General features: G+C 41.2%; 1 protein-coding gene across 2 annotated transcripts in view; it reads right to left on the bottom strand.

Annotated features, from left to right (window-relative positions):
• Window positions 1-480: 480 nt before the first annotated feature.
• OGDHL (oxoglutarate dehydrogenase L) overlaps window positions 481-16,630 on the bottom strand; it is a 53,621-nt gene continuing 37,471 nt past the window's right edge. For both annotated transcript variants that reach the window (XM_055721309.1, XM_027817207.2), the window contains exons 17-23: window positions 10,429-10,607; window positions 6,840-6,911; window positions 5,368-5,493; window positions 4,681-4,753; window positions 2,308-2,471; window positions 1,489-1,643; window positions 481-737 (exon numbers count right to left, since the gene is read on the bottom strand). In XM_055721309.1, the coding sequence (XP_055577284.1) occupies window positions 614-737; window positions 1,489-1,643; window positions 2,308-2,471; window positions 4,681-4,753; window positions 5,368-5,493; window positions 6,840-6,911; window positions 10,429-10,607 (893 nt within the window). In that variant the 3' untranslated portion in view covers window positions 481-613. The remainder of the gene's footprint in view (window positions 738-1,488; window positions 1,644-2,307; window positions 2,472-4,680; window positions 4,754-5,367; window positions 5,494-6,839; window positions 6,912-10,428; window positions 10,608-16,630) is intronic.

The following is a 16,630-nucleotide window of genomic DNA, read 5'->3' as shown; positions in this document are numbered from 1 at the left end:
CATAGTTCAGCAACTTTGTAATCAGAGTCCCTGTTCCCAGCCTCCTCCTCACATCACTGTGATGGACCTTACCATCTCCTTTCAACAACCACAGCCAGTACGTTTCCCTACCAAAGTCATCTATCAACTCTTTGCTTTTCAGTTTCATTACCCTTCTCCAATATATTTAGAAGTAACTGTCAACCACTTTCCTTACAACAATGCAACTTGTTTCCGTAGTGGTTCCCAAACACACTCTCTTCTTTTTCAGGGATGGGCACAACTATCATGCTGTCCATGCCTGCTCTACTTACTTAAGTAGTTAGTGCCCACAGACTGAGACTGCAGCCTCACTGAGCCAGACACTGCATCCTTGGATAGGAGACTCTCCTCCTGCCAAAGAGGTCCCCAATCTAAATTGCCAAGTGACAAAAAATGGTGGAAAGTAAATAGGAATAATTTTTTTTCCCCTTACAAACTGGGGAGCAAGGGGCAGATTAATGAAGCCAGCTGTTGGATTGTTTTATCTGGTAAAGCAAAACCATGTAATTTCCAGTATTTTTCCCACTTTTATATCCTCTTTCAGATGCAGTGATTTGAGAGATTATATCAGAGATGGGTCGGTGCCCTGCAGCTAGAACGTCTTTCCCTCAAAGGCCTCCAGGTTGAAAGCTGTATCCAAGAATCTTCTGAGCGACACCAGATGTGTGTTCTTGTTGCCTGTGGCAGCTGCAGCAGCAGGCTCTCGGCCCACGTACCTTTGTGACAAAAAGAATTGGGCAGACAAATGAGGTGAGAAGAGAGACTATTTTGACACAAACAAGCATGAGAACATGTTGGTAAATGCATTCAAGTCAGCTTGGCAGATTTGGACATTTAATCATCAATCTTTCTTAAATAAAAATCAATCTAAGGTGCACCATCAGTTATAGCTTCTGGTCAGCTTCCGCCTCTTTTCCTCCTCCCATCAATATTAAACTGCGCTTTCTCCCCCATCCCTCCCAGGGCAGCCAGCTCATAATTAGGTAACTTGCTTTTGGCGATAAAGACTCATATTCCTCTGACAGCTGCATGGGCAGATCTGAGAGTCAATCATCTAAAACAAATGCAAAGGTACCTGGACTGAGCCCTTAAAACATCTGTTTCCTCCAGATTTTGAGTGAAATTCTTACAAAAGACAATCTTAGATGACAAGAGAGAAAAATCCAGGAGAGCCAAGTGCTGCGTTAAGTGGCAATAAATACAGAGCTAGTTGCTACTGATTTTCTTTTAGAGGTACTAGGAGGAGCAAGATAGGCATGATGTCTTTGAGAAATTGTCATCTAGACTTTTCCCTCCTTCACCTAAGAACCCAAACTGATTTGTAAAAATTCTGACTTACCCATGAATAACATCCTCACATCAAAAACAAATTTAAAAGCACAAAAAAAACCCCAAACCCATCTAAATTCTAAAGTAAAAAAAAAAGCCCAGGACCAGGAGATAGAGAAATTGCTTAAAGTCTTATACCATATAGGTCGAGTGTGGTTCACAATAGTGCGGAAACGAGGTTTGACATAATCATAATATCCACTGTTTTTGTGTTCCTCCTGACACCAAACTAGATCAGCACTCGGATACTTCTCAAGTTCTTCTTTCAGCAAGTCAAAGGGGAATGGTGAGATCTGGAAAGAGAGAGCAATAACTGGCAAAGCTTTCTCTTACATGGTGTTAGCCCATGATAAGAAAGCTTTTTACCTATCAGGTGTTACAACCAACTATTGTATTTAACTATTTAGTACCTAATATCATTGAACTATTTAGCACCCAATATAATTGCCATATGTTCTTTAAAGTGATTTGTATTTCTTTAATTGATTTCATGCTGTCAGAAGCAAATACACACTTATTTTATAGTTGCATCAGTACGAACAGAAGTAGGTCATAGTCCAGATCTCCTGCATCCCAACAGCTTTTCTAGTGAGGCAGCTGTGACAACACAAGTCCTTAGTTAGGAAATGGCAATATAGCTGCAAAGAGTACTATTTGCAACATGCAAACCTAGCAGATTGGATATACATATTTAAGGTGCTATCATATTGTAACCTTCACTTTGTTACCTTGTTCTGGAAAAGTCATCAACCTTTCTGTATCTCATTGTCCACTATACTACTGATGTGTTCCTTCTCCACAAGGCCACGAAGGATTAGATAATGTCTTGTAAGACGCACAGTGCTATAAAAATGCTATCACCATCCTTTCTGACAAGTGACATCTATTTAAAAGCATAGGAACCCCTTGCTGAAAGTCTCCCCAAGGTCCCTGTCTTCTGAGGATCAGGGAGCTCACCTGCTCAAGTCTGGTTATAGCTACTTGTTTCTCCAGGTCTTGATTCTTTCTCTCCTTCACAAGATCATAGTATACTTTTCCTGTGCAGAAAATCACTCGCTTGACCTCATGTGGTGCATGAGCTGCCAGCCCATTCTCAGGGATCACACGTTGGAAAGTGGTACCTAGATTAGAGCAAAAATTAGAAAAGTGCCCTCCGTGGAACTGACACTGTAATAAAGCAGCCCAAGAAACAGCAGCTTGCAATGGTCACGGGGTTCTGCTGCCTCCCTATTCCTATTTTCAGACTGGTAATTCTGCTAAAGTGACTTTCAGCAGTTTAGTTTCAAGAAGCTAAAAGACTGTCAATAATCCACTCTTCCACACTTAATAGAGAGAAACATATTAACAGTGGATTCTTCTTTAGCTTTGTGTTGTGCATTACACCTTTAATTTTAGATTCATTAGATAGCTCACCTTTGCTTCCAGGGTTTTTTTTTTAAGAGAATTACCTGGAATATTATTTCTTCTTTCCAAGATGACTTCAACCATGTAACATTAATACAGGTTTAGAAAATTTTATAACATTCTTACATAAAAGCATAGCACATATTCATAATGCAACTAAATCTGGCAACTGCAGAACTATTTACACAAGCACACACATTACTGCCATATATTTATGCAATTTAAAGCTCTGTTTGAGAGCTAAAATGGCATTAGCTAAAGGAAGAATTAGCGTAGTACTGAGCCATATGTGTAAGTGATAAGATACAAATTCAGACACAAATCCTCACTGCTAGATATCTTTTCCCCTGTGATATCATCTCCCAGGAGAACAATTTGCTTGGGATACATGAAACTGGAAGAGGGACTTGATGGTCTAAAAGATCCTTTTCTTTGCTCTTTTAGATGATTGATTAGAACTACTCCCATATTAACCAACTGCAAGGTAGCAGACAGCACATGACCTCCCAGTCTGAATCAGCACACCCACTTACCAGGAGAATAAGCTCCTGTTTGAATCATTTATCTTTGGGGGGGGTGAAAAGCAGCAGCACAAACATATGAAAAAGGAACTGATTTATGTCAGAATTAGCCTGTCTCCCTGAACAGCAGAATTTATCATTAAAAAAGACTGAATCTGCACTTCACTGGGTCAGCTGGAGTCAGTCTTCCTCTCCTTCTCAGCTTTCCATTAAAAACAGAGCAAAAAGCATTAGCTAAGAGTCAGCAATACTTTACTACTTGCTGTCCTCTTCAGCAGGAAAATGAAAGTATGTCAGAATTCAATGTTAATTAGGAGCTTGGCCACTACTGAGGGTTAGCCTGAAGTAGAGAGGGCTCCCAAGACAAAGAGACAAATCACAATCCCTACAGAATTTCTAATCTGACTCACTCTACAAAGCTTTTAATCAGTAATCAAAACCAGCAAATGCTTTTGCTTGAGAAGCAAACTGTACTCTCCTACAAAAAGGAGACAATGCAATATTTAAGCATGTTTATATACTGGAACTTGCTTTTAAAAAAAAGAGCACTTACTCTTTTCTGACAGCAGTCAGGACACCCACTAGAACTGGAGCCAGACCATCACACCTGTGCACATCTCACTCTGAACAATCGCTTTATCACTACATTTCACTGCATTTCCTCACACCGCTCGAACACATTTTAACCAGTGCGTGGCAAGACAAATGACTCCAGTTTTCGGTGTGACCTCTGCAGTCGCCACACGTCTCTTGGTGCTGATGGCATGCCAGCAACAGCTAGGGCGGTAGCCTACAGCTCTGAACCAACTGAGCTCACTTTAGATCACTAGTGTGACATGGTGGCCCCAGAACTTGGTATTGCAAGAAGAAACAGCCCCCTCATTCTTCCAAATGGGCACAGTATGATTACACCCTGCCCCTCACATCGGGGGGCGGGGGGGAGCAGGACAAAGAACAACTCAATATTTTTATGAAGTGAGAAAGAGCAGAGGGACCCATTATATTTTTTATATATTATTATTATGTATGTGTACAATTTATGTTTAATATTTTTATTTACTATAAATAACACACACATAATTTATATTTATTTATTTTTATTATTAGACATATTTATTATTATTTCCCTTCCAACAGCCTACTGAGGGGAACATCCCTGCAGAGAGGGGAATGTACTTTCCACTGCCTTTAAGATTAATGGTTGGTTACATGATAAGCCTGTTACAATTAAGAATGCACACTTGAAAGCAGATTTTTCAGCAAAAATCCATGCTAGATCTCACACAGCTCCACAGAGATTACAGCAAAGGAAAAGGCAAAAAAAATTTCCAGAGCAGATTCTCTTCACATCTGAGATGTGACTGTATAGCTAATTATTTGTCCATAATGCTTTGAGATGACCTACCAGACACCATTTCATCAAAACTGGATTTAGCTTCTGGATGCCTCAGCAGTGACTTAGGTGTCAAAATAATCAGCTGTAAGACAGAAATTTTTCCAACACTCATGAGCTGTTTTATCTACAGTATTATTACGTGCAACTTTTGTAACACTGTTCATGCAAAACACACAAGCCTTATATGCCACACATCAAATTAATGTGAATAGCAAACCCAGTAAATTCTTTTTTCCTGTTGTGAAAGCCTAGGAAGCTTCAAAAATTATTCAAAGATTTGGGTAGTCTACTCCCTTTAAAGGTTCTCAAAAACGATTGCTTATGCCTCTTTTTGAGAACAAATTCAAATCACAGGCTATGAACCAGTAGAACATCCAACAGATGTATCTTGGGTTTTTGAAGTTCCAGCAATTAGACATACAGATTACAGTTATGCAACCTGTTAGCTACGTAATGTCTTGACAAGCTCATCTGAAGGTCTACACAGCCAGGACGAAGTAAAGCTGAAAATCAAGTTTTAGAATCATAGTAAGTCAGAGCCGAGTTTCACCCCATCAAATCAGCGACTTCAACCTGCGTTCAGTTAAGGTTTTTCATCAGTTCTTGTTCTACTCAGTCTTATGTCATACGCAAAGACCCCTTTTTGTGTGAGAGTTAATATACTTCGAATAACCAAGTCCATTACAGGAACTTTACCGGTTTTCTGAATGGCAGCAAGATCTGTCTTCTGAGGACGTGGAAGTAATTGGCTGGAGTTGAGCAATTCACCACAATCCAGTTGCATTCATACAGCTGGGAAACTTCAAACTGCTCACTGAACTCCTGAGAGAGACATTAAAGGCATTAAAAAAAAGTCTAAAAAGAGCAGGAAAAAAAGGCTTGAAAGCTATCCTTCTATTTCTGACTCTTGGCAACTTCCTTCCTCAAAAAACTTAATTAGCAGATCTCTGCTGAGATTATATTATTAGCTAGGGAAGCATCCCTACAAATCATTCTCCTCTTTTTCTACTTCTTCTTAAAAATGTATGCAAATAAATGCAAAAAGCTTCCATTAATTTCAGCAAGCTGGGAAGTTCAGGAAGGAAGGGTGGGGGGACTAGGACTTCACTAGGTGGAAGTACAAAATAGGACCCCTTTGAAAGATTCTTAAAACAGTAATTAATTTTTTTAGTAGATACTTAACACTTTCTCTCCCATTTTTTGGTGGGTGTCCTGTCCCCTTATAATACTTTAACACATAAAATCATGTTTCATAATTACATATTTTACAAACATGGGAGGGGTACATATATATTAGGTAAGCACATATATAGGTGTATAGGTACAATAATCTCATTATAGATTGGTATGGCATCTACTACAATTTCCTGGTCCACTGAATTGGACTCCTACCTTCTACAACAAAATTTATAACTTGCTTATTATGTACAATTGGCAGTGCTTAAATGTAGTCAGTCAAACTGGTCTTTAGTTTGCCAGTAGACTAACAAAAATCGCTTTTAGATGAGGAGGAACATGGCTCTGGAACCATCACTGCCCCACAGGCAACAAACTCAGGGCCAAAACTGAAACGCCCATTTTATTTTGCCTCTTTTTTTTTTTTTTTTTTTTAAATTGGTGGGCTTTTCAACTGATGTATAGCATCATTTCTTAGGAAATCTGCAGTGGGGAAGTGTATGCCCAGTATCCTGTAGAGGTATATACTTTATCTGTAAAAATGAATGTCCAACGCATGAAGGTCTTAGCTGAATCAAATTTAGAAGTTGCTTATTTTCGTGCTCCCAGCAGTACAATGTAGCTCCACTGCAAAAAGCCAGGAGTAGTCTCACTTGGCCTCCTTTCAAAATTAGCTAGAGACACCTATTTGCAGTACACACAGCAATATAAACAAGCAGAATCACTGGCCCTGAGGAACAGCCATAAAAAGGTCATGCTGCCAGAGATTAATTGTATATGACCTCAGCTTTGCAATGAAACAGCGCAGACAGTACTTCCATTACTTTTACCGGGATCAAGTTAATGTTACACCTAGTCTTGAAGCTAAATCTTAACCTACTATACCTAGCTAAAACCCACTATACCTAGCTAAAAGGATGCTGCTTGCAAAAAAAATACCTCTGAGATGTGAAGAGCAAAAAAAGGACGTGGCCTTTGACAAATCTACTTACTGGATAAGCATCAGAATCATCATTGCTCATCTGCAGAAACCTCTCAGGCCTGGCTGATGAATGCTCCGGACCCTGGTAAAGGTATCATTTAAAACAACGTTAAAAAGCCAGATCAGCAGTTAGACAACAGTCTAGGTCACTCCCTGCATAAGTACCTCCTGTTACCCTGGCAGCTCTGACCAGCCTGCCCACCTGCCCCCCCAGGCAAAGGCATCAATGTCAACAGCAGTGAGACGAGAGGACACACCGAAGGACTGGAAATCTTTGTCATCCACAAACCATTTGCACAGGAGAAGATTAAGTTTCACACGGATTTCCAATGCTTTTACCAGCTGCAAGTAATTTCTAGCCTTAGTATAGCTGCACGATGAAGACCAGTGAAAGGGCAGCAGGTCCACGTGGGCACAAGAATGACCTTGCTAATGCAGGGCAAAAAGGAGCAGAAAGAATGTCAGGAAGAGAAACACTGCGTTCCTCAGCATACTGCAGTGACTCACACTTCTTTGGGCTAAACCGCACTTGCATGCTGATCAGGAGCAAACGCAAAGTTAACTGCCGACTCTCGCTGCTATATTAGCGACAAAAGGAGACTCAGGATCTCCCTCCTACCATTGTACATGAGTCAGTACAGGACAAATTAGCCTAGGTGAATGCTTCAGCTAAAATGGATCAAAATACACGTACAAACTGTACCTACCAACTAGCCTATAATTAATTTCTGCCCCCTCAGAAGGTATTTCACATTCTGTCAAAGTACTGAGCACTCACATCTGCTATCTCACTACCAGTAGCCAAGGTGGTTTCTTTTACTGCACAAACACTGTTAGATCCATTTTACACTAGCAAAACATGCATGCTGGTCACAGACAATATCAGGAATGAGGAGTGTAACAGAACCTGTTATCTTCTCTCTCATGTCCTTGTTTATAAAGGATAAAAGAAAGCTGTGAGGAGTATGAGAATGCAGTGTGGGTTTGCACTTATTGGTAATGCTGGCAGCCTTTGCTTGTTCAAATGACAGTTACCATTAGGTAAGACTTTCATTTTAGAGACAGTTGCAAAGAATTTTAACCTGAAAACATAAACTATTACACCTCCCGAATGTCTCCATGCATCCTAAGCTAATGATGTTCACAAAGAACTTTTTTCTTTATATGGCCGTCTCTCATCATAACTTCCTCTGTTGAAACCTTAAGAAATAATCTCAAAAATCACTCATTATTTTGACAGCTAGTAGTCCACCTTGATTCAACACATCATCCTCCCTGATTCTAATTGCAGGATTCCAGAGTCCAGAGGAGGGCCACAAAGATGATCGGGGGCTGGAGCACCTCCCCTATGGAGACAGGCTGAGGGAGCTGGGGTGGTTCAGCCTGGAGAAGAGAAGGCTCCGGGGAGACCTTAGGGCAGCCTGCCAGTACCTAAAGGGGCCTGCAGGAAAGCTGGGGAGGGACTTTTTGCAAGGGCAGGAAGTGATAGGACAAGGGGGAACGGCTTTAAACTGCAAGAGGGTAAGTTTAGATTAGATATTAGGAAGAAATTCTTCCCAGTGAGGGCGGTGAGGCGCTGGCCCAGGCTGCCCAGAGCAGCTGGGGGTGCCCCATCCCTGGCAGTGCTCAAGGCCAGGCTGGACGGGGCTTTGGGCAACCTGGGCTGGTGGAAGGTGTCCCTGCCCGTGGCAGGGGGCTTGGAGCCAGGTGATCTTTAAGGTCCCTTCCAACCCAAACCATTCTGTGATTCACTCTACTCCATGGACTAAGGGAATCCCAAGGAAAAAACACCCCACTGGCAACAAAGGAGTAACGCAAACAGCCAAGAATTATGCCTTTCAAAAATTACTCTTTTGAAGTCCGTCTCCACTTTTGAGGTGCCAGATGATCTAGTCATAGATGGTAAGGGCTCGAGAACAAGAAGCAAAGACATGCACACAGTAAGAGTCCAATATCGCAGTACCTCTGCTGTATATAGCTATTTGCCGTGAATCAAATCCTACACCAAGTACCTACACATGCACAAACACAGTGCTTCCCGAGCACACTGAGCTCAGTATGCTGGAAACAGAGATGTTACCAGCAAATAGTTGGAGAAGAGACATATGAGGCTTCCCTAACACACATGACACTGCCCCAGCAACCACCTCATCTGCAGCCTCAAGGTTCACATCTATCTTTGATTTCTCTGCTGACACCACCAGTCAGATTGCCAGCAAGAGCTGTGTGGGATGGGCTAGGGTTTATTTCTACTGTGACCACCTATCCAGTGAGAGCTATACTGAATCCATTAGCTACTTTCAGATGAGCCCCCAAGGAGCCATTAGGCAGCAGAGTCTTTCAATCTCAGCCAACTTGCCTGTGAATGCATGACCCAGAGGTGAAAGGATCCATATCCCATTACGAATCCTTCCCCAAATCATTCTGTCCCCAACACTGTACTTATAGAGAGAATAACACTCCTGTAATGGAAAGCTCCTCTGGGAGGATAACTGATTTCAACAGCCTGGTGGGATTCCTAAATATTCCAAAACCACCTGACACTAGTAGCAAAATAAGCATGTTTGAGAAGATCTGGACAAATCTTAGCTGCCAAGTTGCTAAGAGAAAAGGAAGATCAATTTTAAGTAGCAGAGAACCAGCTCCCTTCAGCTGAGTGTTTCCCTGCAGAGAACCACACCTCCCGCTGAGGGCACATTCAGGCTGTCCCTCAGAATTAATTTTAAAAAAAAATTAATTTATCAAAACGTTTGTGAACAGCATCACACCCTCTGTTCTTCACACACACCTGAGTATGGAAAGCCATTCATAAGCTATGAATACACCCTGGTATATCAGGACAGGATTATAATTGAAGGGAAATTAACTAAATTTTTTTTGTGAGAATAGAAACGACGTCATTTGTAGTGAAAGGGTCTAGAGCATTTATACAGATGGAGAATGACACTGTGGCACATACTATGCTTTTCTTAATAGAAAACTCGAAACGTACACACATCAATTCATAATGTTAATGCATTTGAAAAGGGGAAAATTAACCTAGCCTGACACGATGTTCATGTAACCTTTACAAATAATTTAAAAGATTTGAAGAACGATTCTACTGCTGATATGAACTTCATATTACATTACATACAGAGCGTGCCCATGCCCTTTCCCTCTAAGACACTGTCTACTTCCTCCTACTAACCACCAAAGAAAAGAGAGTCAACAGCTAGTGGACACATTTTCCTTTTCAGAAAGAGGGAAATTTCTTACTATATCAAAATTATCCAACATCAGTGATTTCTGAAGACCTTTTAAAGTTGCTTCATACCATTTCATTGCAAGAGAATTTAGAGCAGATTTTACACAGACTTACTTCATGCAAAATAAAGCCAAGCAAGTACTGCTAGGCTTTAATGATTTATTTCTTACTGCACACTAAGAATCTGGCTTTCGAGGGAAAGCACTGAAGCAGTCCAACATGCCAAACAGGGCCTTCCTGCTCCTGGCTTCATATCACCACTGGATCCCCGAGACACTTTTGGCTTTTACAGCCACAGAGAAAGGCACGGTGGCCAGCATTTCCCCCCAGCACGGCTGCCAGCAGCCCTCACCATTCCTTCCATGCCGTGTGGCAAGAGCAGGACGATCCCGTTGTGACGAACCCACTTGGCCTGGCCAGAGCTGATGAACTGGTCTATGATGCACTGGGCCGTGTTGTGGAAGTCGCCAAACTGGGCCTCCCAGCACACCAGAGCATTGGGACTTGCCATAGCGAAGCCAAGTTCAAAACCTGAGAACCAGACAAGTAGGAGAATTAGTAAAGAGATTTGCCGAGAATTCTGTTCATTTCTCACTAAAAAACAATAATAAATTAAAACAAAACCAAAATGAGAGCATGAACTGGATTTTTGTAGCCCTGTTATAAACCATGCAGTTTACAGTAGTACTGTCTCCATGAGAAGGATTAGCAAGTAACATTTTTCCAATCCTGACTCCAAACCTTCAAATTTTTCCTCAAACATTTAAATATCAGAGGATTTTTTAAATGAACAACTACAACCCCTCCCTTGGCTCAGACTTTTGTGTGACATTTTCCTGAGAGCTCACTGAGGTAGGTGCCATCTTTTCCTGTGAAAAAAATCCACATTTTTGTGGAAAAAAATGTGGGATAAAAAAGCACATTATTAGTTCAAGAAGCTACTTGTTAATTTTATTATTTGCACAGCCCTGCACAATAATCTTTTTTTTTTTTTTTATGTTCTCATATGCAGGCACTGAACAAAATTATTGGTGACATCAATCTTTAGTCTACAGGCAGGTCCGTAGTCTTTGGATCTTCAGAAAAGCTTGAACAAAACAGGTGCATGGGAGACATATCTGGGATTTGGGCAAATCCTTTCTTCGGCAGGGTCAAGGACCCTTAAGGTCTCTGTCTTGGTGGCAAAGAGGAGACCAGAAGTGCTCTTCGCTCTTTGTGGGGAGGACATCACTACTTCAGCTAACGAAAACAGAAAGACATAACCTTCTCCCTCTCTGTGTCAAAGATTTCAGGTGGCTTACACTGGCCAGTAATTGCAGAAATTTCCCTAAACTTGTGCTGCTTGAACTGTAAATTCACCAGCTGCACATGGAGCAGAAGGGCTGCCCGCTCCCCCTGCTCAGCCACGTCAGGTTAACGCAGCAGGACCAACGGCTGACAGCAGCTCCGGTGTTCTGCACGGGGCTGGCCAGGCAGCTTCTGGTCAGCTCTTAAAACTTGTCAAGGCCCAAACATAACTGCAGGCTCTCACCAGGCTCCATACTTACCTCTTTAAAGGCAGAAACTAACCACTGCTCTCACTGGGAGACCTGCTGCAGTACGAGAAAGCCCCAGCTCTGCAGCAGGACCTGGGGCAGTGATCGGCCGAGCGAAAGGAAACCTAAACTGCAATGTAAGCCAGGTAATTGATTCTTAGGAGCTCTGGAAAGGCAAAAGACAGGAAACGACAAGGGTGTTTGTATGTGCGAGACAGCCTCAGCTGCCTAGCTTTTAAAAGAACACATGCAGAATTTTGTGTCAAGTCAGGACATGAAAACCTAGCTATGTGCAAAGTACCTGTCTCAGTTTAATGACCACGCTTAAATTTAAGGTATTTTTCTATACCATCTTTCATACTAAACACCTAAAAGTATCTAATAATATAAAAATATATATTTAATTCTTTGCTCATATTTTCCTTTGACACTGATATAGCTGAGCCTGGAGTGCTGAGTGAATACCTGTACTCATACTCTACACCTATGGTTTGGAATGATTAAACCCCAAAAAGTTAAATCTCTCAGTAAAAAAACAGTGTTATGCAGCACTGCTCTGGATGTAGAGGCTCTGACTGAGGGAAAACTGGTTCCATACACATAAAGAATAAATATTCGATGGATAAGTACGTTTTGTGTTAAAGTTTTTAAGGTCTGCACAGAATATAAAGATTTGCTTTCAAATACAGAACTGCAACATGGATAGACTCTCACTGAAGGTTACCCCAGCAAAGCAACTAACTTTGCTGCTGTAAAATTTTATTTAAAAACCTGTGATAATGAGTTGTAACTCTTTTCTTGAGTAATTGCAAGACTAAAAAACCTCAGTGAATTAACAAACTGACCTGGATTTCTTGTCTCTTTCCAGCTTCTTTATTTTAAGATCTGCACATATAACCCAAGTTGCAAAGTCCCATCCTGCTACCATTGACCTGCACTGCACTCAGCTTCATATTTTCACTACGTGCCAGTCACCGTAATTTCCATCTTTGCCTGGTTTCCTTACTGTGGCAAGGTAGCTGCTCAAACTCTGTTCTACAATATAGGCTTCACAGCAAAAATGAGCGCAGCTTCTGGTAAAAAAATATCTGTACTGCTCAATTTGTCCCACTGGCCTGCAGCCTCCCCCTACCTCCGAACAGTCACAAGAGTTGTGTGCTTTTAATTAAGAAATGCACCCAAGACTGGCATTTGGGATGCAGAGAGAAGTCCTTTCGTATCTGAGAGGATGGTACAACGATCTAGATACTATGCATTAATTTGGGTTTGCAGACATTCTCTGGAGTACAGGACAAAAAAAAAAAATATAAAATCAATCTGTAAAACCTCATGTTTGTGGGTAACATTTCTTAGAGTGAAAGGTGTCTATGAGCCCAAATACAACCCTAAGTCAGGCACCTAATATGCCTCCTAAATACTGTATATCAGTAAAATCCAATACTGCTTTGTGACCAGCAGCATATAGTAAACTACAGTAAACTGTTGTGAAGCCATGATAAAACCCAAAGTCATTGGAACTACAGTTTCTGACTCAGATCAAACTCACTATAAAACTCTTCCAATTAGACAAGTTTCAGGAACTTAAAAAACCCTCAGGCTTCCTGGAAAAGACAAACTTAGCACCTTGACATTCTCCACACAAAGAACGCTCCTGCTACGGGGTCACCAGCAAGTGACAGCTGACATCTCACACATACTTATCATCTGTGATTTATACCCTGGTGACTAAGGGCTGCAGTCCCTCTAGGAGAGCCTCCCTTTAGGTGAATGAGAACTACTTAAAGAGAACTAGAATACCAAAAACCTGTGTAAGCGATAATAGAAAAATACCTAAAATACCTTTAAGATGGCCTGGCATTCCAGGCATCAAAAAAAAATTAATAATATAGTATGAGATAGAAGAGAACAATATGTGGCACGTACAGCATATGAGTTACATTAATGTTATCAGTGCAAAGTAATTGACTTCGCTATGGAGGAAGATTTCAGGATCAAGTCAAACCTATCCAAACCTTCTTTGCCCTTTTTTGGTTTTGTTCAACTTTTACTTTATGTTCTTTAGCAGACAGATACTCAGAGCTCTAAGCTAAGATCGAGGTCTTCATGTGCTGGATACCACAAACACACACAAGTAGCTCCTTCCCTGAAAGTTTTACTGTCAAACTTGGGGGAGGGAGGAAGAAAAAGAGTTAAGGACAAGCATTTCCACCTTATAAAATTGAGAACTAGCGAATATACAGTTACAGAAAGTTTAAACTAACTTCAAGGAAAACCTCAACACCTCAACAAAACCTAGTGAGACTAGCAATGTATCAGATAAGTCCCTCTATAACATGAACTACAAGAACACCCTTCCAACACTTGACATGAAGCTTTGACATAGGTCATCTATGCATGAAACTGAAATTGCTTTAGCTTAACTCAATGGCTACAGCTAAATTGGGACTACAGGATTTCTTTCTTCTGCTCCAGGAGCAGGCTTTTCTGTCAATGTCAGTATACAAACATTCCCGGAAGGTTAGTGGAGGAACAAGTGCAGGACAAATTAACAGCATGAATAAAAAAGCAACAAGACCTTCAAGTGAAATTGTTTACTCACAGAGAAAACAGTTCTACACATTGATTTTTATAGCGTATCCTCACAGTCTACTCCCCGGTTATCCCAATCCAGCTTCTCGTTTACCATCTCCATGGCAAGAAATCTTGGAGTCACCTGGCTTCTGGATGGCTGACTGAACAGTCCACCCATAACCCCAGCAGATGCTCACGTTCTCACCTAAAGGCAACTAATAAGTCAGAGGCCAAAAGGGGACCAGTAAGTCAGCCAGAGAGCCTTTCACCTGTGAGTCACCATGACAGCGCGTTACCAAAGAGGATGGGCTTTGCTGACCATTCCTTTGGCCCGACTGCCTGAATGGCCCGTCTTTCGGAATGTATTTTAAACCTCTGTCATCCTTATTTGTGTGAATCTATTGTTTTTAATGCAATGCAAACAGTGGAAAAATTTATACGACTCCTTCAATGCATGTTCCCAAAGGTATCTGAAAAATAGATTTCCCTAGACAGGCTTGAATCCCATTCTAATTTTACACAAGCATTAAGAGACCATTTCTACTGATTGGGTGACATGGTTGAGAAAATATGCAATATGTTCAAGACTTATTTGCACATATGCTGCTCTCTGTAAGGATGGGCTAATCTAGCTTTTACAGAAGAACAAACTGAAGTCTTGGCTGCTTGGAGTTAGCCATAATCACACAGTGCTTTTCAAAGAGTATGGAGCTCTGTGCATATTTAAAACTTGCTCAGAGCACACATGTAATTCTGTTTCATATATCAAAATCACCCCTAAAACTCAGACAGAAAAAAAGTGTGTCCATATCTCATTTTGTATCTCGTTGCCCACTTGTCTAATAATCTTCACAAGGTGACAATGTCCCAGGTGAAGCCGCATTGAAAGGTGTGATCCTAACACTGATGCCTCTTGCAAGCTTTCTGACAGCCATAAAAATATCTGGGAAAATATATCCAAATGTAATCTGTACATTCCGATTAATGTTTGAAATCAATTTTGCCAAGACCATTTCATGGAACATATGTCTGTGTTATACCAGAACTCATTTTCCACCAGGCAAATGACAATGAGAGTTCTTAACATCAAAGCTATTCCACCAGCAATTATAGCAATTGTCAGGGAGTCTGTCAAGAGTTACTACTCCTACTTGCATGCAGAGAAAACAGTTTAAAGAACAAGATCTGAACAAAATTTAAAGCTAAACTAAAAAAAAAGAATAAAACATTGGTGGAAAGACACCTAGACATATGAAAGGTGAACAACCCAGGAGAGGGTGAGGTGCTTCTCCTGAAAGGGACTTGTGGGCCATCAGACGAGTCAAGGTCAGGGAAGGTGACCCAAGCTAGAAAGACTCCACAGTTCTAGAGACAGAACATGAACTGCAGGGGAGCAGGTTCCTAACGCAGCCCCTCATGAGTAAAGGGTTAAAAAAACTGCAGCAGAGACCTTGCAAACTTTTGTTTGTGTCTGCAGAGACAAGAGCTGAACATTTCTTCAGAATGCTGTGCACACATTGTGAGTTTAAAGTTTAACTCTTACACAGCTAGAAACAGAAAGAAACAGAGAACGAGGTTTAAGCTGTGAGGAAATCCAGTGCCAAGACAACTAGGCTGCAAGATGTGGCTTTCAAAGAACGACCGGTAAAGAACCCGCACACCCGAAGGGTGGCAGGGCACCAGCTCCCAAACACCCGACAGCTGCTCAGGGCTCAGAGCACACCAGGGCACAGGGGACCAGTGTCTGGTAAACGGCCAAACTGAGGGGAGAAAAGAAATAAAAATACACAGCACTTGACTAAGGTTGCAAAACTAATGTTTTAATTGCTGAAGTTCATTAAGGTCCCTAGATGACAGGCATAGCAGAAATGCTTGTTTCTATTAGTCCAGTTCCTGCTGTGCTCCCTTACTGTTCTTCTGTCACTCTGGCACAGAAAAAGGTGTTGTCAAGCAAAGTGGCAGCTTACACAGCATATTACGCTGTGTTTTTCCCCACAGCACTTTTCATGATTGTCGTAAGAACTGTAGTTTTTCAATTAATGTAAGTAAGGCTATAGCTTAATTCAATATGATTTCAAAGTGACTTCAGCCATGAATGTTAACTAATAGTTACAGAGGGCTTATGAGTGCAGGGATTTAATGTCAGAAAGAGGAAATTTACAAAGACTGTTTTGTGCTATGTTTAACAGAAAATCTAAGCACAGGGACTCTGAGGGACATGCACCCAAACACAAACCAGGAGAAAGTGAAGTTAATACCCATCTGGTGGCTGATTCTATTAAACAGAAAGACCGATGCCTTCTTAGAGCTCCACGCAGATGCCACTGAAAACCAGGTCCTTGGTTACCACAGTCTGTCCTATTTCCTAAGACAATTTCTGACAAGGTAATTGTATTTGCTACTCCTAACTTTAAAAATATGCTGTTCTGAATGAGTAGTAATACTACA

This window comes from Falco cherrug, chromosome 9 (assembly GCF_023634085.1).
Source record: "Falco cherrug isolate bFalChe1 chromosome 9, bFalChe1.pri, whole genome shotgun sequence".
Classification (NCBI taxonomy): domain Eukaryota; kingdom Metazoa; phylum Chordata; class Aves; order Falconiformes; family Falconidae; genus Falco; species Falco cherrug.
Note: the sequence above shows the minus strand (reverse complement) of the source record. Positions and strands in the feature narration are given on the sequence as shown.